The 24,221-nt window shown below is 36.2% G+C and overlaps 1 protein-coding gene across 3 annotated transcripts; it reads right to left on the bottom strand.

The window, feature by feature from the left end:
• Positions 1-1,425: 1,425 nt before the first annotated feature.
• On the bottom strand, positions 1,426-23,946 carry LOC137848090 (uncharacterized). Of its 3 annotated transcripts, none has more exons than XM_068667003.1 (7): positions 23,848-23,946; positions 19,944-20,108; positions 17,869-17,991; positions 15,587-15,634; positions 13,299-13,396; positions 11,878-11,970; positions 1,426-8,905 (listed from the first exon to the last, which is right to left on the bottom strand). In XM_068667003.1, the coding sequence occupies exons 2-7, from the start codon at positions 20,053-20,055 to the stop codon at positions 8,726-8,728; spliced, it is 654 nt and encodes a 217-aa protein (XP_068523104.1). In that variant the 5' UTR covers positions 20,056-20,108; positions 23,848-23,946; the 3' UTR covers positions 1,426-8,725. The 3 variants fall into 3 exon arrangements, with proteins under 3 accessions (XP_068523104.1, XP_068523105.1, XP_068523106.1); XM_068667004.1 differs by lacking the exon at positions 23,848-23,946 and adding an exon at positions 22,814-22,948; XM_068667005.1 differs by lacking the exon at positions 15,587-15,634.
• Positions 23,947-24,221: the final 275 nt, after the last annotated feature.

The following is a 24,221-nucleotide window of genomic DNA, read 5'->3' as shown; positions in this document are numbered from 1 at the left end:
CTACTGTGCACAACCAGACTTACAACTCAGCTGATCGCTTCCATTTCCATAGATGTCCTATTTCCACACAGCTAGTGAGTAACTTTCAGCAATCCATGATAAATTCCTGCCCCATTGAAATTCAATTCCAAAGTCAACTTAAAGTCATGCTACTAGGTTTGTGGTATAACCAGACAGAAGCTGAAAAATAATGACAAATACATTGAGATTAATCTTAGATTATAATAAAAAGATTAATTCATCATCATGAATTAAAGCAGTGCTTTCAGAAACTGAACAGATGGCTAAAAGAAGACATTGTCATATTGTCTTTTTTCCCATAAAAATACTAGAACCTGTCCTGCCATTAAGACAACAGGACCAAAGCATGAGATATACGCAGTTCAGTGTGTAGCTAGTGTACTGACACTTAGATTTCCAGATGGTTTATAATGAAGACATGATGTGTCTTTATTTCTAAATTGTCACTTCAAAGCTATTAAAGCCTTAAATGTCTTTTGAGTAATCAAGAGGAAAGCTGCATAAAGTGAGCTCATTTTTCCCTGTCACCTATTAAAAAATCTACTGTAACAGACTTAAATGTATCTTTGTTAAATTTTATAGCTAAAATTAAAGTGAAATAGGATTAAAGAAATAGAAATATGTCTAATAATATGAAACACATTAAATGTGCTTGCACATAATCAACTAGCTGTTTTATTATAAACCTTTTCTTTGTTATGTCTCAGCAAGGAAGATTGTGGCGGGGCCTTGAACATACCAGAGGGCTCTAATTCCCATGAGAAGCCTGTAACCATCTCTCTCTGAAGCTCCCCTCTGCAATCTTTTCCTCTCACTGAGTGCTTGGCTGCTTTCATTTAAGGTCAGCTCATTTTCCCAAGCAGAGCAGAAAACTCTTGCTGCTCATTGGAGGGTTATCAGCCATTTCTTCTTCCAAATATCTATATTATTAGTGCCTCAAAATTGCATCTTTGTTTTTTAATTAAAAGTAAATTTATATTCCAGCAAGTTCTTTTGTAGGTCTCACAATCAAGTCAACCTAAATGATTCGATCAAGATCTTTCTGAGTAAAGGACTCGTGATAAATTTTTGCAGTAAGTTCTTAGCCTCTCTGAAACTGAAAGCTGCATTTGACAGAAGAGATCAGGTTTACTTCAATAGTGTTTGCCTGAATAGATTATAATTAGAACACTGATGAACACTAATTTGATCCGTTGCCTTCTGAAAAGCATTTGTGAATCTTGTGTTAAACTATCCAGTTCTCTGGTGTCTGAATTTTTTATATCTTAACTTCTGCGTTACAGCAAAGGTAGACATTTTACTGGCTTTAAGCTCTTTCTGACAACTATAATCTGTGAAACCTTGTAGTACAATGTTGGCAAGTCCATGTCCATGGTTAAAAGTTATTAAAGTTTAATAAGTTAATTAACTTAATAAAATCTTTATTTAGATTTCTGTCGCGCACATACACATAAGCACTCTATATCATCTCATCCATTAATAATAAGTTACAAAAAGCACTCAGGTTAGAGTCATTTCAAGCTTCCTATCCACAAGTTGTTACATTTCATTTAGGGAAAAACACACACAAAAAAAATTCATTTCAGTTTTGAAAAAATCAGTAAATACTAAAAGGTCAAACTTGATCCTGATTAATACATTTGCAAGGCACTTAGCTTTGTTTTGCAGTTCATATCTAAAGTGTTCACACTCTGGCAGGTATGGAAAATATGTTGGTATCTTACTTTATTCTCATATTTTTTAGTGATGATAATGTGCATGGATGTCAGACATACCACAAAGCTGCCATTACCACAACACTGAAGGGATGTGTATAGGGCTGGGAAACATGATTTAGAGTTCTGGCTATGCCATTTGTAATTACTTGGTTTTGGCAAATCCTTGCTCTATTTAAATTTCTCTGCTGAAAACGTACACAATCAAAGTTGCATTCACCTTTACTGCATGTAAATATTTTACGTAATTCTGACATTATAAAGCACTTTGGGAAGGCAAAGTGCTATTGCAGGCTATAGCAATGCAAGCTGCATCAATCTTTACAATACCACACCTTCAAACATTTTGCTTATCGATGGTTCTGTGATATGGAATGAGTAGAAAAAGCACAGTGGTTTTCCACCTGGTCTGCACGTTTGAAGTATGATGTGTATCTGTAGTGGGTTAACCTTTGCTGACCAGCAGGTGCCCACCCAGCTGCTCTCTTACTCCTCCTCCTCAACAGGATAGGGGGAGAAAATAAGAAGAAAACATCATAGATCAATGTAGAGACATTTAGGTTGGAAAGACCTCTAAGATCATCAAGGCCAATCACTGACCTAGCACTGCCAAGTCTACCACTACGTGTCCCTAAGCACCGTATCTACATGTCTTTGGAATACCTCCAGGGATGGTGACTCAACTACTTCACTGGGCAGCCTGTTCCAATGCTTCACAACCCTTTCAGTGAAGACATTTTTCCTAATATCCAACCTAAACCTCTCTTGGTGTAACTTTAGGCAATCTCATATACAGAAATAGGGAAGACTCACATAAGGACAGGCTGATGATTTACCAGCTACTGTCATAGCCAAAACAGACTTGACTTGGGGAGCATAAATAACTTATTTCCAATTAGTAACAAAGTAGAACAGTGAGAAATAAATACAAAACTAAAACCACCTTTCCCCCAACCCCACCTTCTTCAAAGGCTCAACTCAACTGATTTTTTCACCTCCACCTCCCAGTGCAGGGGATGGGCAATGGGCATTGCAGTCAGTCCGTAATGCTTTGTGCTGTTCCTTCATCATCATGCTCATTCCCCTCCTGCAGCATACAGTCCTTCACAAACTGCTCCACTGTTTTTTGCAAACTCTAGATTCAACAAACATTGAGCAATCATCCCTGTTTGCTATCAGACTTGTTTAAATGATAGCTAATTGATAAGAATAAATACTGTCCAGATGTTGAAATGCTTCTTGACTTTTTGTCAAATGTTCTTTACAGGCATAGCTGGTTGCTACCATGTCAATAATGTGGTTTTGGAAAATAATTCACTGCAAAAACACCTCAGTATGACATGATTAAATATTGAATATACCAATATTGGAATCAGTATTATCTAAGATCTTTGATGGTGACAAGGACCGTGGGATTGAGTGCATGCACAGCAAATTTGCAGATGACACCAAGCTGTGTGGTGTGGTTGACACACTGGAGGGAAGGGATGGCATCCAGAGAGATCTGAACAGGCCTGAGAGGTGGGCCTGTGCATATCTCGTGAGGTTCAGAAAGGCCAAGTACAAGGCCCTGCACCTGGGCTGGGGCAATGCCAAACATGAATACAGGCTGATGAATGGATAGAGAGCAGTCTTGAAGAGAAGGGCCTGATGATACTGGTTGATGAGACGCTCAAAGTGAGGTGGCAGTAACCATGTTATGGGCTGCATCAAAAGCAGCCTGGCCTGCAGGGACAGGGAGGTAATTCTCCCCCTCTTCTCTGCTTCTTGTGAGACTCCTGCATTCAGCTCTGGGGCCCCCAGCACAAGAAGGACATAGAAATACTAGAACAAGTTGGAGGAGGTTTCACAAAGATGATAAAGGGATTGGAGAATCTCTGCTATGAAGACAGACTGAGGGAGTTTGAATTGTTCAGCCTGGAGAAGAAAAGACTCCAGGGAGACCTTAGAGTGGCCTTTTAATACCTAAAAGAGGCCTAAATGAAAGATGAGGAATGTAGTGACAGGACAATGCATACTCATTTTGAAGGGAAAGAGGGTAGATTCAGTTCAGTTATAAGAAATTCTTCACTCAGAAGGTGGTGAGGCACTGGAGCAGGTTGCCCAGAGAAGCTGTGAACGCCCCGTCCCTGGAGGTGTTCAAGGCCAGGCTGGATGGGGCTTCAGGCAACCTGGTCTGGTGGGAGGTGTCCCTGCCCATGGCAGGGGGTTTTGTAATTAGATGATCCCTTAAAAAAAAAAAAAAACTTCTGTGATTCTATGATTAATCTCTCTACTCATAAGTTTCCAAACTCACAAGAGAGTTTTGAGGCTTGATAGTGATGCTTAGTCATCAGCAAACATTGCCTAGCTATAGCTAAAAAAAAAAAAAAAAAAAAAAAAAAAAAAACAACGTATTTTGATAAGCCACTTAGAGAGTTAACATGATATCTTCTACGGAGCTAAAGCCTGTGAACAAAAGGCAATAGATTTAGTTTTTGTCATGTCTGAGCACATACCTGCCATTTCACAAATACACCACAGGCCAATGTTCCAGTTATTTGATCTTATTTGCAGCTCCCTGTGGAACTGTAGAATAACCTGAGTCCAGAGTTCTGTATCAGAGTAAAATAAGATGTTTAAGCATACCTTTATGACTTCTTTGAACTGTGGTTTGCATTCTTTCCGGAAAGTATTGGTGCTATGATGAAAGGGCCTGGAGTCTGATTCAGAGATTTTAAGATATCGTCCCTTTCTCTTTTCTTCCTTATATCTAAAGGTGTATTGACAAAATCTAACAATGGGCATTGTATAATCACAAATCTTGCGCCAAATCCTACATATCCTTGAGATTTTTTTTCATTCCGGATACACAAAACTTCCTTTGCTACAACTTGTGATTCCTGCTTATTGTCCTTTATTTGCACACCTCTGTGGAAATTTTGGTTCTATATTCCCTAAAATCCCATTCAGCCAGGTGAAGACTTAACCTTCTCATCTCCAGGCCTCTCCTCCTCAAATGCTCCCTTGCCTTAGGCATACAGTGCTTTTCCCTTCTCTTTATTCCAGTTTGTGCTGGGAAGCCGAAAACTGAACAGCGTACTCCAGATGTGGCCTTCCAAATGCAAAATAGGGAAACTTCCTTCCCCTGACCTGCTTGGCTGCCCTCTTCAATCATCCCAGACACAGATTTAAGCCCTATATCAGTAGGAAATAAATAACACTATTTGAAGAAAGGAAGAATGTTTTTGGTTTTCAGCTGCCGAGATTTTTTTTTTTTTTCTGTTTGCTACTGTGATAAAATTTAAAAAGTATGCTTCTGCTTTCCTGAAGTCCACGAGATGGTGCTAGAGGATAATGAATTACAGTTTACAGCCCGTAGGCATGTTAACAGCTGCTGTATTTAGCACATGAAATTTGGCAGAAAACAATGAAGAAAGGAGCTAATAGAGAATCTGCTCATCTATGGCTGTTCCTAAACGAAAGAATATGAGTATCAGCGTTTAAAAGACAGGAATTTGGCCTGCCTATGATTTCTTCGGTACGACAAATTATGGACGAATAGAAACAAAACCAACTTGACATTTAAAAAAATATCTCTATTAATACACACATTATAGTTCAAAATAAATGCCACATATATCTGAAAACAATATGGAAGATAGAATAGTGTTTTGTCATAATAAGTAGAGAACTCTGGTATATATACAGATATACCTATTGTAATGGTAATGTTATGAGATCATCTTATCTAAGAAAAAGGATGACTTCAGACAGGGAATGACTGGAGGGGTATGAACTTTACATCAGAGAAGAGTTGTGAGAGAATCTTTGTCTATCAGTTTATTGTATTACTAAATAGAAAGAGTAGAATTAATAGAAACGTATTATTTAAAAGATTTCATTTAATATAAAATGGGTAATGAATTACAAGTTTTAGCACTATTGTAGCTGCATTCAAGTTAGGTTGTTATATTTTGTTTAAACTCTAAAAGCATTCATTAGACTAACAATTTCTAATTTTGATTTCTAGTTCTTCTGGTTACCCATAACAAAGTTGGTATGTAACAGCGTTAGATGGGCACACACTTCATATCTAGCAAGGTTGGGTATCAGTCTCCTGCTAGAATATACAACAGTTGTTCCTAAACAGACACTTTAATGCAGTGACTCTTTTACCAGTCTTCAGTCTTTTTTCACTGCAAATTACCATTCCTTCCTCCAAGGATGACAGAACTCTGCTCTTAGGAAAAAAAAACTACCGAATACATCCTGGGAAGATATGGTCACTTCTTTTGCATACATTATTTGGCTAGATTTTCTCAGATTATATAGCATAAGAATCACTTTCTTTAGGGTTAGTGATGCTCTTTTACAAGTTTTATTCTAACAAGTTGCAAATATGGTCAAAATAGTAGAGGTCCATAAGACTACATATGAAGAACACTTGCATTAAATTGTTCCCCATCAAATAGAACGCAGTATTTTATTTAGAGAACAGCTTTTGAAGAGCAGGATATATATATATATATATATATATATATATATATATATATATATATATATATATATATATGTTAATATTGTAATATTTATCATATCTGCAAAGTAAAATTTAAGAATATCAGTACTGTTTTGAAAATAAACTACAAAATTGTATTTCATATTCAACTGTTAGACACCTTGGATAAATGTTTTTCATACGATAAAGTGTTAAGTGGCTATATTTCAAAAAGACTCACCGGCTTTTGATTCCTATTTATTTTAAAATAAAACTAATATATGCTTTCCACTTCACAAAATAAAAGTGTATCTGCCACTCGTTCAGATTAGTGGGAATTTGAAAATGTCAGTTTACAGATTTTTGTATGTGCAAAAAAAGAGAAGTCCAGAAAAGAGCAGTATCCATAACCTATCAATCTGTTTTTCTGTATGCTTTTATAGGTACAGAGCTGCCTGAATTTATTGTTTTCCGGAAAAAAAAAATCATATGACTTTTTTATCACATATCTCAAATCTAAAACTTTACAAAGCTACCACTGCTACTTTCCACAAGGGCTTCAGAATGTTAAAAAGTTCTTACTTTTAAGGTAGATGGTAAAGTACAACAATCTGCATATAACCATAATTTCAGTTAACTCCAAAATAGATTCAATGTTCACTGAGATCAGACTTGCTTTTTTGCTGAAATCAGCAATGATAATGTATTTGCTCAGCATGCTTTGTACATGTTTTATGATGAGTTGTAGTAGTTTTATCAGCGTAACATCTGCAGGTCATGTTCTGCAATTGAGTAATCACAATCATCTATTTACTAATTGCCAACAGTTAGTGTCTCAGCTAGTGAAATTATTGTACCTGATAGACAGTTCAATTGATTCTTATAGTAATTCTTATAGTAATAAATAGTAAAATTTATTCTTAAAGTAATAGATCATACTAAAATAGCTTAGTTTTAGTGTAATGTATGCTGCAGTCAATATCTGGCAGTCAATATCTGTGTGTGTTTTTTTTGTCATTGTTTCCCACCTGCTGACTTCAGTGAACACTTAACAGATTCATAAATCATAAGTATTATCTAAGGAATATTCAAAAGCTCTCTTTTGTTCAATCAGCACTGGAAGCAGCAAAAGGATTTTCACTATTTCACTATGAGTATACGAGTCCAGCACTGAAGTTCTGCACTGCTATTAACAAAAACAAAAACAAAACAAAAAAAAATTGCCTTGCTTTAATGTTTGACTGACATTAGGATTCCTATTTCAGACATTTATTGCCTGTTATAGTTACACAGAACAATTCCTGCAATTGTAGGATTGTGTAGATTGTACACTGTTCCACTGCAACTTCTTGGCATAGGTGCATAGTGCCTATCATTCATACACATATATTCACAGTATGCATCTATCACAGATGCAGTGCATCAAAGAAAAATGCCACCAAATCACAGTGTGACTACATGTACAGCAGTGGAATACCCATTTTTAACACCTAGTAATCCTGTGCATAATTATGTCTTTATTTCCTCTTGTACTTAGGTGTTCTGTGCCTTGCAGAGTACAGTGTATGAACTTTAAGTGTTAACATCTTTCCTTTCGCATTGACAGACCCTTTTAGTGCTCCTCCGGTGTCCCTGATGTAAGCACCCAGAGGTTTATTACCATTATTTCATTTAGTCATTCTGAACACAGAATTACTTTCCAGATGTTGTTATGCACTCTGCTTTGCGGCTGAAAACTTGACGGCATTTCCCCCTAGGGCTCAATATGTCAGACAGAATAACTCTCTACCTCTGTCCACAGGCATCTGTTTTGAACAGTCAGTTTCATCAGTCCACCATGACTCTGATGCTCCGTGCTCTCAGACGCTGATATTGCAGGATGGAGTGTGGGCTTACTGTGAGCTGCAGAGGCAGACGCATCACCTGCCAAACCATAACCTCCTCCTTTGCTCTCCTTTAGATGAGAGATGCCTTCCTCACTGCCTTTCCACAGTCAGTCAGTCAGTACATGTATGTATGCATTTAATGACTTCCAAGTGTTCTCTTTTCAAGTTCAGGTGAGCTCATAAAAGACGTACACTTTTAAAAAGTAAAACTTTTACAATATAGAAAATTAGCTGCACGTGTATTTCATGCCTGTGGGCTTTGTATTGCATGTGGATGATTCCTTTTTACCCTGTCTTTGAGATATGCCCTGTGGGTTTTTCCCCTTCGGAGAGAATTCAGCTCCCTAAAACTGTAACTATGCAGGTAAGATATGAAGAGACTAATTAGTATATTTTTCAGACTTTGCCATTCTCTCTTCCTATTGTAAGTACAGAAATATAGTACCCTCATGCAGAAGGATTATTCAAGAAATTATATCCCCTCCCCCCAAAAAAAGAAAAAAAAAAGTGAAAAATAAGGCAAAATGGAAATTAGTTTGTCTCAACCTTTCTTCTTTCCTGTTAAATTATTGTAGGAGCTGTATGGACAGTTCGGCCACTGAAGGGTAGAAGAAATATTTTCTCTATAAGTATGACACTCTGAAGAAAAAATTTTTCTCTCCATTGGGGTCTTTGTGATCTGGCTTGCGTATATCAAGTGAGTCATCATTCACATGCAGAAAGTAATTTGTGTCTTCATAGCACTGGAATTTCACTGACTCTCCTTCACTATGCATGATGAAAAAGTGATTATCTTCGCTCAGCTATGAAAATACACAGAGTAAAGAACATAAGTTATTTTTTAAAGCCTTTAAGTTATGTTAGAAAAATTCATGTTAGAAAAATTCAAATGTTAGAAAAAATCAGGGATATTGCTAGCTTTGTATATTTTGACTGCATTTTCCATTTTTTATGATAAATTTTTGGGAAGACCTAATCATTTTGGGACAGATTCTATGGGGACTGTAAACAAAATAATACCTGCCTTCCTCAGAGGACTGGCTGCTTCCATAGCTGTATTCCTTTGTATTCCTTTGGTTTCCAAAAAGACTAGTACAGTTTCGCTCTGTAATGTACTTGCTACTGGGATAATTTAGGATTTTCATCTGGCTATTTTCTTATCTCAGACCTTCCAGGTCAGCTGCCGCTAGCAACAAAATACCAAGTCACGGTTTCTATTGCCTATTTTGGAGTGAAATCAGAATACTAGTTACTCTTTTTTAAAAAAAGGCCTAATACATGCAATTTTCTGTGCATCTCAAGTCCACAGTACACCTTCATTTAAGATCCATCTTCGGGGACCCTCTGAAGCAGGGGAGGACCCTCTGCTCTGCAGTGAGCCACTGGGGCTGGGTAACCACTGCGTGGTGTACTGTGTGGGCATGTGCTGTGCGAGCAGTTTTCTGCCATTACCAGCACAGTGTTTTAATAAATGGTGGTTGTGAACTGCTACCCTTCTGCTTCAGTTTCCTATCATTATAAGCTGTTACTATAAACCATTATTTGCTGTTACCAGCTGTTACTATTTTATTGTGTTAATAATAGCCTAATTAATAAAGGATCTTTTAGTAAATGTTGATTGTGAGCTGTGTCTCCGTAAGCTTTGGTTACAGAAATATAAGCTGACAACACTGTATGCAACTCTTTCTGGTGCTGTAACAGCAGGCACCACAGATTCTCATGTTTCTGGTAATTCTACTGGCAGTCTTCCAAAAATAAGCAAAAATGCTAACCTTTGAGACTTATTGTTAAAAGCTAGCTGACAAAATATCACACTGCAACACCACATAGTTTTGTGATTGACCATGAGATGTACTTCCCCATCTCAGTCAACCCCTCCCACACTTTTTTGTTCTGTGGACAATAGAGACTTGATTAATCACACCAGAAATTATTTCTTGTTCACTGCATTCTTTCTAGAAGGTTTATAAGAATCTCACAATTCAGGCTTAACTATGGTTTGGCCTCTTTGTCTAATCAGATGTGAACCAAGTGCAGGCTGCTGATTTCTCCTCACTGAAATGAGTAACGTATTATTTTCTACTTAAAAGCTTCAGCAAGAAACTATGATGTTCACTGGTTGCCTTGTTAGGTTTGTAGCAAATAGGTTCTCAGAATTAATTTTTAATTTTAATTGTTTAGAAACTACAGTGATGACTAGGTCTTGACAGGAAACACTTACTTTTTTTTTTTTTCTTTCTAACTATGACCCAAAACTGGGATCTATCAAGACTAATTCTTTTCCTATTAACAGCTCTATAGAAAAGAAAAGAAAAAAGAAAAGAAAAGAAAAGAAAAGAAAAGAAAAGAAAAGAAAAGAAAAGAAAAGAAAAGAAAAGAAAAGAAAAGAAAAGAAAAGAAAAGAAAAGAAAAGAAAAGAAAAGAAAAGAAAAGAAAAGAAAAGAAAAGAAAAGAAAAGAAAAGAAAAGGCATGTTTCTTATAAAAAGCTTATGATAAAAGTTTTACAAGAATGAAAAATGTCTCTGATACTTTTTATCATACAAGGAGAGGGGCTAGAAGTTGTCCTAAATTTTCAAAGCCTCATTGCTTTCTGATTCTAGGTAGAGCCAAATAAATTTCTGAAAAGTACATCAGTAGGAACATAAACTGAAGGACTCAAATGGATTTTCCAGGTTCGTAATGCTGGAGACTGGTTAATTAATTATACAATAAATAAACAAACAAACAAATAAATAAATAAAAGATGTGTAGCTCCTACCTTTGAAAAAACATTTCAGAATGTCTTCAAACAAGAAAATCAGTATAATTTGAAATTACCAGAATTCCTTTCTGACTTTGGAGAAATGTTAGAAATGATAGAAATATTAGGCTATGAATTTTAGGTTTTCAGTATTTCAGATCTGATATTATGAAGTTGTGAAAGCCATCTGATCCCAGATAGTTTTAAATGTACTTATGAAATTGGAAATACTGTATTTTTAATCAGTCTTGAATAGTATGTTGGCTGGAGCATAACCCTAACAAAAACGATTTTCTCAACATTTTCTCAGTTTTTTATTTTCTGTGGGTTATGATATCTGTTTAATATGTACCATATAGCAATTAAAGTAATTTCCTTCCTGGGCTCACAATGTTTTATCATTTCTGTCTAGAGAAGAACTAACAAAATCAAACTTTGGTCACCAAAATATGTGAAGAATCGACCTGGCTACCTGTATTCAACACACAATATATTTCTCCAGAATTATATTGGTTTACTGATACCGAATTCACTCTGAAAGTACTTCTGGGACTACTTACTTTTAAATTCTAATTTCTATAAATGTTTAGTACTCTATACTTTGTGGTTTTATTCATATGGTAAGTTTTTGACTGCTGGATTCACTATTCTTTAAAAACATCATTATTCTTGTAATTTGACTCTTCTAGATTGTGTCTAAGGAGTTGAACCAGATAAAAACTACTTCAGATCTCCCTGCATTTTACAGAAGCACAATAATGCTGGAAACATATCTCTGTCTTTCACGTGGTATTGTAAGCTTAGGTATTTTTCCTGTAGACTGCAGGATCTATTGGTGTACACAAGTCAAGTCAAAAGCAAGGAAAGGTTTTTCTTATTTTTCCTTTTCTGAGGAACGTTCTAAAAATAAGAATGTAAACAACTCATCATGTAACAACAGCAGAACCACATTTAGTTGCACTTTTTGTACAGCTATGTTTGTATATCCTCTCTCTCATAAATACGTTTCTATTTGGTTGATCATGATTGTATACCTGTTCGAAGTCAGGATCTTCGTGCTTGCATGTTTTCCTGTTGCGTCTTTTCACTGAAGGATAATCTGGCTCTGAACAACATCCTTTTAAGACCTGTATTTACAACCACGCAAATTGGTTATTTTGTCTTCACATTTTGCACTTTTTATCCACCAAATGTAGTACTAATTCCAAAGAAAACTTCCTTTGTTTACAAAGCCCACTAATGATTAAATTGTGTTAGCTGAGACATCCAAATTGTTATGTTTTGCGGTCAGTGATCTCTCCAGATTTTTTATGTATTTTGGAGACAGTAAATGTGTGTCACATCATTTTCAGAAAAGAACTGCTTTTAAAGATACCAAGAAAGATAACCTTGTATAATCCAGCATTTTCAAAATAGGTGATTAGGAAGTAAAATCTGTTATGGCTCAATACTCCATTCTTTCTCTGATTTGGTGGAACCCATTTCAAACAATTAATCTATGAAAAAATTATCTCTGAACCATATAAAATCTTTAAAAAATAGTTGTTCTTCCAAGGGTAGTAATGAAAACTCCAGTGGGATAATGTACTATAAACGTAATTAATATATCTTACAGCACACATTTCCACAGACAAGTTCAGGAAACTGACTTTTTGGAAAGTCCTGAAAAGGAAAATAAATTAAATGTGTGAAAGATTTAATCTGAGGAAGCATTTGGTAATGCAAGGCCAAGGTTAGATAAAGTCATTCTTAATCTCAGGATGACTTGTTGAAACAGAGCAGCTTGGACCTTTGGCCTACTTTAAAGGGTGAATTCCAACATAAAGTTCTTCCTCAGACAGATTTTAGTATATGTATTTATATATATATAAATATATGAAGTTATATATTTTATATATATAAAATTCTTATCACCATATGGACAAACACTCTGGAACCACTTTGATGCTCTGATGGCAGGGGTAAGAACAGGAATTGACCAGTTTATACCTCAGCACTTCAGTTTCCAACCAATTTAGAAAAAAAAGGGGGGTGGGGAGGGCACCATATGGAAATCTACCCTTGCCTGCTCTTTCCACTATAAACAAACCTTTGCAAGAATGTAGAAAATGAGAATGTTCTGACAACAGATGCAAATATTTAGAGCAGGTTAGTACATACAGCTGTAATTTCTTTTCATCACAAATATTCTTTCATTATCTCGTAACTCAGATTGAGGAGGAGAAAATAATTCCCCTCTTAAACTCATTTCTTTCCACAGCAGTAGTCAGCTACATAATACAATGATTTTTGCAATAGCTTATTTTAAGTTTCTCCATGGACATCATAGAGGAAGGCAGTCAGAACTTGTGAAATGTGATATGTAATGAAAAATGCATTTGAAAAGGGCTGTTGGGAATTGTTCTCTACTGGGAAAGAGCACCCACAAGTAACAAATTAAAAAGCTGATTCTTACCTTCAGACAGAGCTGCTTTTTACCCTTGCACAACAGGACAAATTCGTTATGCTTTGATCTCTGTGTGAGGACCACCACAGTTTTAGACCACGTTTTCGCTAGAGGAGAACATTGTAATAAAATTTGTATCACTTTGTAAAATGAAGTGCAGCTAAAAGTATTTTGAAAATAGACAATATTCAGACTCTCTTTACATTGACAGGCATAGAAGCAAATAGAAGCAAATATACTCACTTGATACAGATCTCTTCTGCAAAGAGTTTAAAGTCTATGGCTTTTTGATGATTTTCTATACAAATCTAAATTTTTCTCTGTATATTTCTGATTATATATGGAATATCAGATATACATGAATACATACAATATGAGTAATGAAGGCATATATGTATTAGTGCTTAGACATATGTGTAACACACATGTTATTATAATATAGGAAATACAGGTTTTTTTCTATTTTATGTCCTGTGTGCTCTGTAGGTCAAAATCTTTCGACTGTCAATGGGTGCAATGGATTTAATCCCTTTGGATATAATGTTGTTTTTTCATCTAGAGGAAATAACAGTATATAACACAGTATAATGCTCAGCCTGATAAACTGAAAATAAACATTTTGGTACTTCAAAGCCTCAGACCAATGTAAGCAAAAAATAAGTAAAGTTACCTTTTGTCAATTAGCATGAACATCACCTAGAAGAGCCATTGGCATTAATAACTATGCAGTGATGTTATATCTGACTGCCTTGCAGATTTATTTCAAACAGTATCAGCTGTGCTCTTGAAAGTATTTCAAGGGTACAGGTTAACACAAACAAGCAAAAAAGTAGCAGTTGATCTATATGCCCACCAATGCAACAACTGAAGATAAATTTAACAGAGATTAGGTAACTGTTAATTGAATGTTGCAGTTGAAGATATTTTTTTTTTCTTGTTACCAAGGGTATCTTTCAGCCTTTGAAGTACCTTATGAATAAGCAGAATTTACTCATTCCATCTGACTGTTTTCATGTCCCTCGATCCTGTCCCTTATTTTAGTTACCCTAACTTATTCTACCTATAGTGCTTTTGTGGAAATTTTTCTAACAAATTTTGTCTGAGCCAGCTACAGCAAGAAAACAGCATAACAAACCTTGTTAAAATCCAGCATAGTGTGCTTTACTGTTTGCATATTTATTAATGCATCAGATAAATGTGGTAGAATGCAGGAGGTTTACAAGTCTTCATTTTACTTGTGTTACCAGTTCATATTGTCTCAGCTGCAATTGTCCAGCTTCAGCTGTAGCATGTAAGTAGCACATCAGCGGCAAGAGATATTTCATATCTAAGTCATAACAGTGTGCTGACTTAGGGGACTCAAACTTTCCAAATCACCTCTGAAAAAAGTGGCAAATGATCTATCAGGCATGCAATTGCTGGTAACGAAAGTAAGGAACCGTTCCATGATTTCATAAATGTTCTTTCCACTCTTTGATAGCCTTTGGATGAATTACCTAACATCTTGGTTTCTAAAACCAGAGTTTCAGGGACCTTTTTCATGCAAAATGAAATGCAAATGAAATGCTTTGAAATTAATGAAATACAAGATGCCACTTCTTGTTTGGGCTGTCCCTGAAATGCAAAGTGTTGGGGTTCAGGCAAATATTGAATGATCAATATTTTATACTCTTCCCTATAAATCCCCTTTTGACTATTGTTCAAGTTGCAATCCTGGACCTTGCAGCAGCCCTTTCTGGTTGAAACTGGACTATATTTGTCTTTTACTGGAATATCTTGAACCAACATATCTTTGATTGTTCTCACTCATTTCTTATGCTTACAATTATGAAAGTTCCCAAAAAGCATCTCCTCTTTCTTCACATCCTTTATTTTTATTTTCTCTCTCCTGTTAAAACAGGTCTTTTCTAACTAAGAGCCAAATGCCAGCAATATAGCACATGTGCTTTTCTTCCAAAAAATATTGGTTCCAGCTTGTATAAACTCTACTTCCTCATATACATTTGTTCTCAGTCCAAGACCTTACTCATAACTTGCTAAGGCATGTTGTGTGGCTTTTAAGATCTCTTTCTGTGGAACACAGAAATTCACAGATCTTTCATTCTTAGCAGCCTGTCTAAATTGTCCATTTTCTAGCAACCTGACCTAAATGAATATTCGGCATTAGATATCACTTCTAATATGATGTATATGAAACATTACTAACTTCTTTTCCTACCTTCAAACATCCCTTCAAAACCAGACACTAACAAAGAGAATGATACATTTTGCTCCCACATGAGTCATGCAAGTCTTACCCCTAACTGCTGGTTCATTGCTTGTGAATATGCTTAACCATGCGATATCTAAAACAGAAGACATTTAACAAAGATTTGGAATTAGACAGTAACATTCTTCAAATTAAAAAAACTTCATGAACAATTTATTGAATTGCTTTAAAGTATCATCTGGCAAAGAATGTGTAATAGCAACTGGCATCAGACTTCATTTTTTTTGCAGGTCTCTGAATTCATGTGATCCTACTAAGACTGTATGGTTAAACTTGTATGTATACATAACCTGAGGGCTGAATTCTTAGTCTAATAAATGTATTGTTTGATTAATTATCTTTTAAAAAAGAAAATTCACCTGCCAAAATAGAGATGAGTAAGGAAATGTAAGATATTAAATGCTATCAAAGAGAAGCCCCAAAATTGTTTGGTAACAGATGTGAGGACCCTGATGCAAAATAAATCAGACTGGAAAGTAACAGGTAGCCACAGCATGGATGTTCTGGCTTTTCTCACATCAGCCTAAGTAGTCAGCTGTGTTGAAAGCATTACTCACTTCAGCTCAAAGCCACAAACACGCAGATTAAAGTTGGCTCCTAATAGGATGTCGTCTTAACTGAATCATCATGAAATCATGAATGTATGTTTGTGTGTGGTACTTGTGTTTATGACATAGCATTTTTTTTTTTTTCACAAATTGCTTCTGCTAAGCAAAACCAATAGAGATTTTGCTTCTGATCACACATCAGAAGCGCTAATTGTCTGGGTTACTTTAAAACTCAATGAAGTTATTATACATATAAGAGTCACTTCAAAAGGTATCACTTAAATACCTTAGTTATCAGTGTAGCTGTCATTATTCACAATTTAATAGAATAATTTTTTTTAATCTAGTTTACAAATATATCAACCAAGACTTTCTATGTCTGAAGCATACATATTAAACTTCTAACTCCTGTAAAAAATGAGTTTCTGTAAGAAAGCTTCAGTAATTTAATAGTTATCCTACAAATTTCTTCTTTTTCCAGTATTTTGGTTAGAAGTATTTTGTTTTTCTCCCTTCTACCATGTCTTTGGAAAATATATAGCTCTAGGATAACTGCAATTGTTATTTGCCTCTTATTCACCAAAAGAATACCCTCTAATGACTACTTCTGTTATACTAGTTGTGACTAGTATAATTGGAGAGTCACTAACTTTTCTAATACTTCTCTAATTGGGGAGTCAATTAGAGAAGCCCCGCTTTAAATAAGAGAAGTGTTACATGAAAAAATAGAACAATTCTACAAATTCCTGAATTGTATCTATTTTTCTTCATTTTTCCTAGTGTCTGATAGTTATCTTCACAAGGTGCTGCACCTGGGTTAGGGCAAGACCAGACATAAGTCCAGACTGGGAGAAGAACTCACTGAGAGTAGCTCTGCAGAGAAGGACTTGGGGGTTCTGGTGGACCAAAAGCTTAATATGAGCCAGCAGCGCGTGCTTGCAACCCAGAAGGCCAACTGCATCCTGGACTGCATCAACAGAGGGTTGGCCAGCAGGCAGAGGGAGGGGATTGTGCCCCTCTGCTCTGCCCTTGTGAGGCCTCACCTGGAGTGCTGCATTCAGGTCTGAGGCCCCCAGCACAAAAAGGATGTGGGGCTGTTATAAGTAGGGCCATGAAGGGGCTGGAGCACCTCTCCTAATGAAGAGAGGCTGAGAGATCTGGGGATGTTCAGGTTGGAGAAGAGAACTCTCCAGGGAGACCTCAGCCTTCCAGTACCTGAAGGGGGCTTAAGAAAAGATGGAGAGTGACTTTTTACATGATTATATAGTAATAGGACAAGGGAAAATGTTTTTAAACTAAAAGAGGGTAGATATTAGGAATAAATTATTTATTCAGAGGGTAGTGAGAGACTGGAGCAGGTTGCCCAGAGAAGCTGTGTTCAAGACCAAGCTGGATGAAGCCCTGGGCAACCTGATCTAGAGGGTGGCATCCCTGCCATGGCAATGGGCTTGGAACTAGGTGATCTTGAAGGTCCCTTCTTATCCAAACCATTGCATGATTCTTTCCCTCCGTTAACAGGCAAATGTATAGACTTCCCATTAACTCTAATTGGAGTGAACAAATAATCATATTTTTGTTTAAGTATAGTATGTACCTACTGTAAAGCAGAATACAAGTCTTCTTATATCACTATCAATATTCAGAAATATGCAATAAAATGTTATCTCTACTGGCTGATGGACAGAAAACATAATAGTGCATTCAACATGTTTTATGGTATTATACATACATTTGGTGAGGCTTGGTATAAAAAGCACACTACCTTCATGGGACTGTGAATCTTTGGTTGATATTTCATGATGACCATCTTCATCTAAGTCAAAATGCACTGTTTTTGAATCTTCAGTAAGTAAATAGCACTTCACTGTTTTTCGCAGACTAAACACTGGCAACAGAAAAATGGGAAAATTCCATAATAAAAATAAATAACGTGTATTTTTATACCAATCTTTGCTTGTTTATTACTGTATGTTCTACGGAAAGTAGATTTACCTTAGAACAGTATAAGCAACATATAATAGAAATTATACAGTGGGCTTAAGCTGCTGTTTTGGAAGCTTGGTGGTGGTGTCAAGAAGGAAAGCAAAGATTTCTTTGCTTGGAAGGTTACCTCAGTGAGAAGAAGATCTTTATTCTGAGCCTTCTGCAGAGTTAGCATGTGCAAAAACTTGATCTTGTAAAAGTGGCTTCCAGCTCAAGAGGTGCGTGTAAGCCTGAAGGATGGGGTACAAATAGGGGTTGTGGACAACCTGCAGATAGCTGTGTTGGAAGAAACTAATGGGGAAAGGAGGAATTTGGACAAAATAAAAACTAAAAAAAAAAAAAGAAGGGACCTGAATTTGCAATTGGTTGGTGGAGAGAGGCAGAAACAGAGCAATGCTCTGTACAAAAGCCTGCACACAGAGAGAGCAGCAAAGAGAACATAGCTGAGCCGTAAGTTTTTGAAATAGGAGAAAGTTCTGCAGCATGCTGTTTCTAGATTAATTTCCTTCCTTTCATAGATAAGTACCTGCCTGTCTCCCAGTTTTCCACTTTGAAAATTGTATCTGCATACAAACAAGAGTTTTAGGGTCCATCTGTTTACCTAAAATAGCAGCCTTTGGGGCGATACCTGGCATTCTTGCTGGAAAACAACAAACCAACCCTCCCCCCCCCCAAAAAAAAACACAACAATAACAACAAAAGAAATTAAATCAAACAAAAAACTAAACTAAAATAAATAAATAAATAAAATATATTTGTAGGTAAAAGGTGTAAAAGGTGTCAGTAGGGAACTTCAGCCAACTGAATGTCCAACACCTCCAGAGGATCACTATAAAGCATAATTTGGATTATGCTAGACTGAGCATTGTTTTCCTGGAATATGTTTTCTACTTACAAATTCATTACAGAATTCAAGACATTTCTGGAACAACACAGACCTCTAGGGTAAACAACTGCTGTAAGACAAATAGTCCTTTCTTGGCCAGAAAACTTAGGCAAATCAACAGGATACTCAAATGCACTTGCAATGAGATAATACTCTGGAAAATTTTTGGCCTCACTGAAAGCTTTTATTACTCCCTTTATATTTATATAGACCTTCTGAAAAATCTGTTTCAGCAGACATTTTGAAAAATAGAGCTGTTTTGGGGAAGCTTACTTTCTGCCCTGATTAGGCTGAGCAGAAACTCTGCAAGTTCAGTGAACAAAAAAAGATAAAGGAAACATCCTTGACACACCCTGACCCAAGTCCCTCATTCCAGCACTGGCAGGTCTGACACATCCTGTGTTGGACCTTTGGCATACACATGATTGGCCCATTCATGGGCAAAGGCCTTCTCTGCACAGGTCTGGCAACCTGGGCTAGCAGACCTCCAGAAAAAGGATGGCTTTTTGTAAGAAGCAAAAGGACAGCTACTATCATAAGTAATAGAGCAAAACTTTAAAAACAAAACCAAAAACATTATGATATATCACAACAATTATATTGTAAGTATTATGGTATATTATAAGAACTAGTACAGTACAGAAAATTAAATGGTTGTTAGGCCTGCTATGACATTCACTGTCTTCCAGGGATGCATACATGTTCATTAGAAATTACCAGTCTGCATTTGGTCATATGAAAATTTTAATGTTATTCCTTTGGGAAGCCTTTTTTTGCAGGTTGTTTTAAGCCGGTTTTTTTTTTTATTATTTTTTTTATTTTTTTTTATTTCCTTCCGGTATTTTTACTCTTGAGCTTATTACCTATTAGCTGTTCCAGATACTTGATTTAGTTGAACTCTGCCTTGGGTTGGCACCATTACCTTCCCAAGATTACAACCACACTTTTCAACCACAGGAAGGAGTTACCTGATGTTCCAGAAGCTGGTGCTCTATTGCACTGCGGAGGTTTCCTTCTAGCCAGTTGTCTTGCAGAGACAGGCACTTCGTATGGCTTTTGGCGGCCTGAGCGGAGCTTCATTGTTGAAGTCCTTGAGAAACCCTGATAACCTGAATTGCCTCACCTTCCCAGCCCTAAAACAGAAAATAGAATTAGTCACAAAACTTCGTAATTTGGTTGAGAAAGAAGTTTACAAAGTGTATCGTTTCAATATGGGACATTCAACAGAAGTAAGGTAAACTCAATAAATGTGTGATTGTGTGCATGACTCAAGCCTGTGTCTTGAAAGGCAAAAATGGTGTATTTCCAATGATGGCAATTCATGTGATCTACCTAATCTTAGGCTAAGATTCATGCATAAAGTTTTGTTAAAGGAGAACATTGTAAAAGACTTCCTCTTAAATAAAATGTAAGGAGTTGGACCCAACAATCCTTATGGGTCCCTTCCAACTCAGGATATTCTATGGTTCTATGATTCTATAACTAGTTTAGGTGATTACTTTTTTTTGTTATTATTTATTTATTTACACTTTTCAGTCATAGGAATCTAGCCATACTTTACTAGCTGTATTGAAAAATCATATTCTTTTTCTCCCTCAGAAGTCCTTCAGTCAACAATCATTTTTGGAGCATTCATAAATGATAGAATATGATGCTAACTTCAACATAGTGTAACCCAGCTTTCAGTAAAGACATGCAGATGCAACCATACTGTAATCTTAAAATGAGATTTAGGAATGAGGACTGGAGTTTGCAGATTTGAGGTGTGTATTAGAAGTATTCATTCATTAATGACACAGGTGACTAGAAAAAATCAATCCCCAACCAATCATATTTTCAGACTACAAATGTCTCATTTACAATTTGATCATTTGACTTCAGTGTGTTCTTCATTTTTCAAATGATGCTGTGTTTGTGACTATATTTACGAAATTCAGAGAACCATAGAATCATTACTTTTAGAAAAGACCTCCAAGTCTCAGGCCCAAACATCGCCTTACCACCAATGTCACCCACTGAACCATGTCCCTAAGCACCATGTCCAACCTTTCCTTACACACCCCCAGGGGTGGGAACTCCCTGGGCAACCCATTCCAATGCCTGACCACTATTTATGAGAAGAATTAATGCTCTTTAGTTTATGAAGACTAGATGAGGAACAGGATTTAAGAATTACCTAGGCTAGATATCCCAAAGAAAGGTTGCTGTCTAAGAATGGGAGCTACATTGACTGATGAACCACCTGGCCATCTAATAAGATATACCGTGGACACAGCTTAAATCACTGCATGTCGGAAAAGTTGAGGACCAAACTTTGGTTTGAAAAAAGGGAAACTGGGTTTCCTTCATCTAAGTATTCTCCTAAAGTCAACTGTTTTTAACCAAGTGTAGATCAAAGAAGACACCTGTCCTAAATTTTTTCCAGTACCATGGGTGAAAGAACTAAGTGAAGACAATTATAATATTGGCCCTATTCAGCTTTGCATGGAGTAACTGAATATCAGCTAGGTCAGAGAGGTCATGGCTCTTGTATGTGTAATAATTTATGAATGAATTTGGGAAGGGTGGTTCTGTCTTCTAGCTCGATTCAGTTCTCTAAAGCAGAATTTCACATTAAATATTTATCTGAAATGATAGAAATGAAGGATTTTTTTCACTGGCAATTCTCCTGTTACTAATTATGAAGGCTAACTAAGGCTCTTCTTTTGCTCTTTGACTCAGATAAAATTGAACATTGAATTAGGCTATTGGAAAGTGAAACATCTTTATTAAAAAGAATTAACTTTTTCTAACCTACTAAAGTTGTTTCATTTTTCAAATGCCTGAGAACTTGTAGTTAGAAGGTAGAAAGTAAAGGGTAGGGTCTTCATCTTGCTGACACTGCTTTGTCATTGAAGCAGGCTAACCTAAAGAGAAAAGACTGTGATTTTCTCTGAAGACCTAACCGGGACCTGACCTCTGCAAACTTTTACCCTGATCAGGCTCTACAGAGTATGTGGGCAATAATACTAGCTTTTGGATCTTGTTAGTGTGCTAGGTGTTCAGCATTAAAAAAGTATTGAGACTTAGACCTGGGGATGCTCAAAAACAGGCATTTAATCCCTTTTTAAACATTTCTAATGAAAATATAAGTACAACTCTAATTTGGCTGCAGTTGATCAGAAGTTCAGAAGATCCGAATTCCTGATTTTTGTATCTAGTGAAGCAGTCAGGGAATTGTCTTCTCCTGGTTCTGCTCTTTGTATACCACAGTTACTAATGCTAACTTATGTTCAGTTAGTCCTAAATTTATTTACAAACAATATGAAGTGAAATTTATTTTTATAGAGAACCAATATGCTATCATGCCACCAAGATTCAGAGTCCTGCATCTGTGTATTTTATACCCACCATCTCTATAAGAAAAGAAAGATATTACAAGCCAGGACAGTGAGGAGGGCAGGGCTGTTCCAAGGAATTTTCAAAAGCATTTCTAATAAGTGCACAAATTCTTACAACACTATCTTAGAAAAGTTTTGAACTTAGAAATATTTTTTCTAAGTTCTGAAGAACTGTACATAAGTTCAGTTATTTTGGGCTATTCTAACCAGTAGACACATCTAAAATGGAGAAAACATAAATGCTTATGTTAGACCTTCACATTTGTTATCTCTCTAGAAAAAATGCAGCTCCCTACAATAAATTAAGAACACACATTCCCAAGCTTCCTTAGTTTGAATTTCCTCACGTGATGCCTAAGATTGTGTGCAATATAAACCCTCCCATTCTGATACCTTTCCTTTCCCACGATGTTCTTACATACATGTCACCTGCTCCTGCTTTTTACATTTTTACTCACAGTTGTTACTGTTGTGTGTTTATCCCTGTGTCTATTTCTTTGTTTCAATGTCTTTTCATGCTCATTTCTTCAGCTCATTTCTTTTCTTCTTCTGTAAGGTGCATGCAGCTCTAAGAATGTTAGAAAGAACAACATAGTGTTCTTGGCTGCAGACCCGGTTAACCACTGTTTGTTTTGGACATTTCAGTTTCTTTCATTTTGTTTCACATCTATGCTAAGTGCAAGGGTAGTGGAAAAGTTGAGCTCTGGCTCTTTACACTGCTAAAATCAGATATACTTGAGTACACTGCTGGTCTGTTGTAACAAGATCACCCTGAAAGCAAGGTCTGAGAATTTTTCCAGTTCCATAGACCATATCAATTTATTTACATGAAAGCAGCAGAGAAAAACTGTTTCATATATATATATGCATATGCATTATATATATATATGCGCATATATATATAATCTGTATAACTTTTCTTGTTCTCTTAGTGTTCTCTTTTGTTCTTAGCCATTATTCACTCTTCCAGCTGTCCCAGACACATCCCAGTATATATAAACAGGACTTTAAAAATGTGGAGATCATTCACACAGCAGTATGATCCACATATTATCCCATTCTGTATTGGTACATTCACAGCAAGCTATCCCTAAAAGATCAGATCTGTCTTTATTGAGTGTACTGGGTTGCAGCTGACAGTCCTGCTTCCAAACAATATATGTAACTCCTCAAAAAGTCTTACAAGTTCACAGTAGATTAAAAGGAACTTCTGCCATCCCATATAGCTAATAAATAACAGGGTCATCATTTCTTTCAAATCAGCCAGCCTTAAAATATCTATAGACTAAGCTAGATATAGGAATATATGAAATAAGATGTAAACTAGACTAAAGGAAGAGCCCTCAGAAGAAAAAATTAAAGTCAACTGAAAAAAAAAAAAACAAAAACATTCTATTTGCTAGACTAAAAAAAGCAGTGTGACAAATAAAACCTTAATTTGAAGCATTGGAACCCATTTAAAAATCTGCTGCAGTCTTCCACTCTTGCTTACCTTATTGTGCCTGCTACTGTCTCTACTTCCACCCAGCTGAATGCTAGAAGCAGCTCTGCTACAGCCAATTTATTGCCTGAACACATGGCAGGAAGCCAAACCTTGTGATAAAAGAGAAGTCTGACGTAGACCCAATCTTTTACATCTTTACATCCACTCAATTAAATCAATATTTTTTTTCTGTCCTTCTCTGGTGAGGTAATTCTAGGACTCTGGAAAATAGCAAAAACAAATTTTTAAACTTTTATTTCTTTAAGGTGCTGTAGAAGCTGTCTTTGCTGGAACTTCGTGCAATTTTTTAGCCAGTATTTCTGCATAGTGCTTGAATATCTCCATAAACACTATTCAGATGTTCTATGTCACTTGTGTTGTTA

This window comes from Anas acuta, chromosome Z, assembly GCF_963932015.1.
Source record: "Anas acuta chromosome Z, bAnaAcu1.1, whole genome shotgun sequence".
In the NCBI taxonomy this organism is placed as follows: Eukaryota; Metazoa; Chordata; class Aves; order Anseriformes; family Anatidae; genus Anas; species Anas acuta.
Note: the sequence above shows the minus strand (reverse complement) of the source record. Positions and strands in the feature narration are given on the sequence as shown.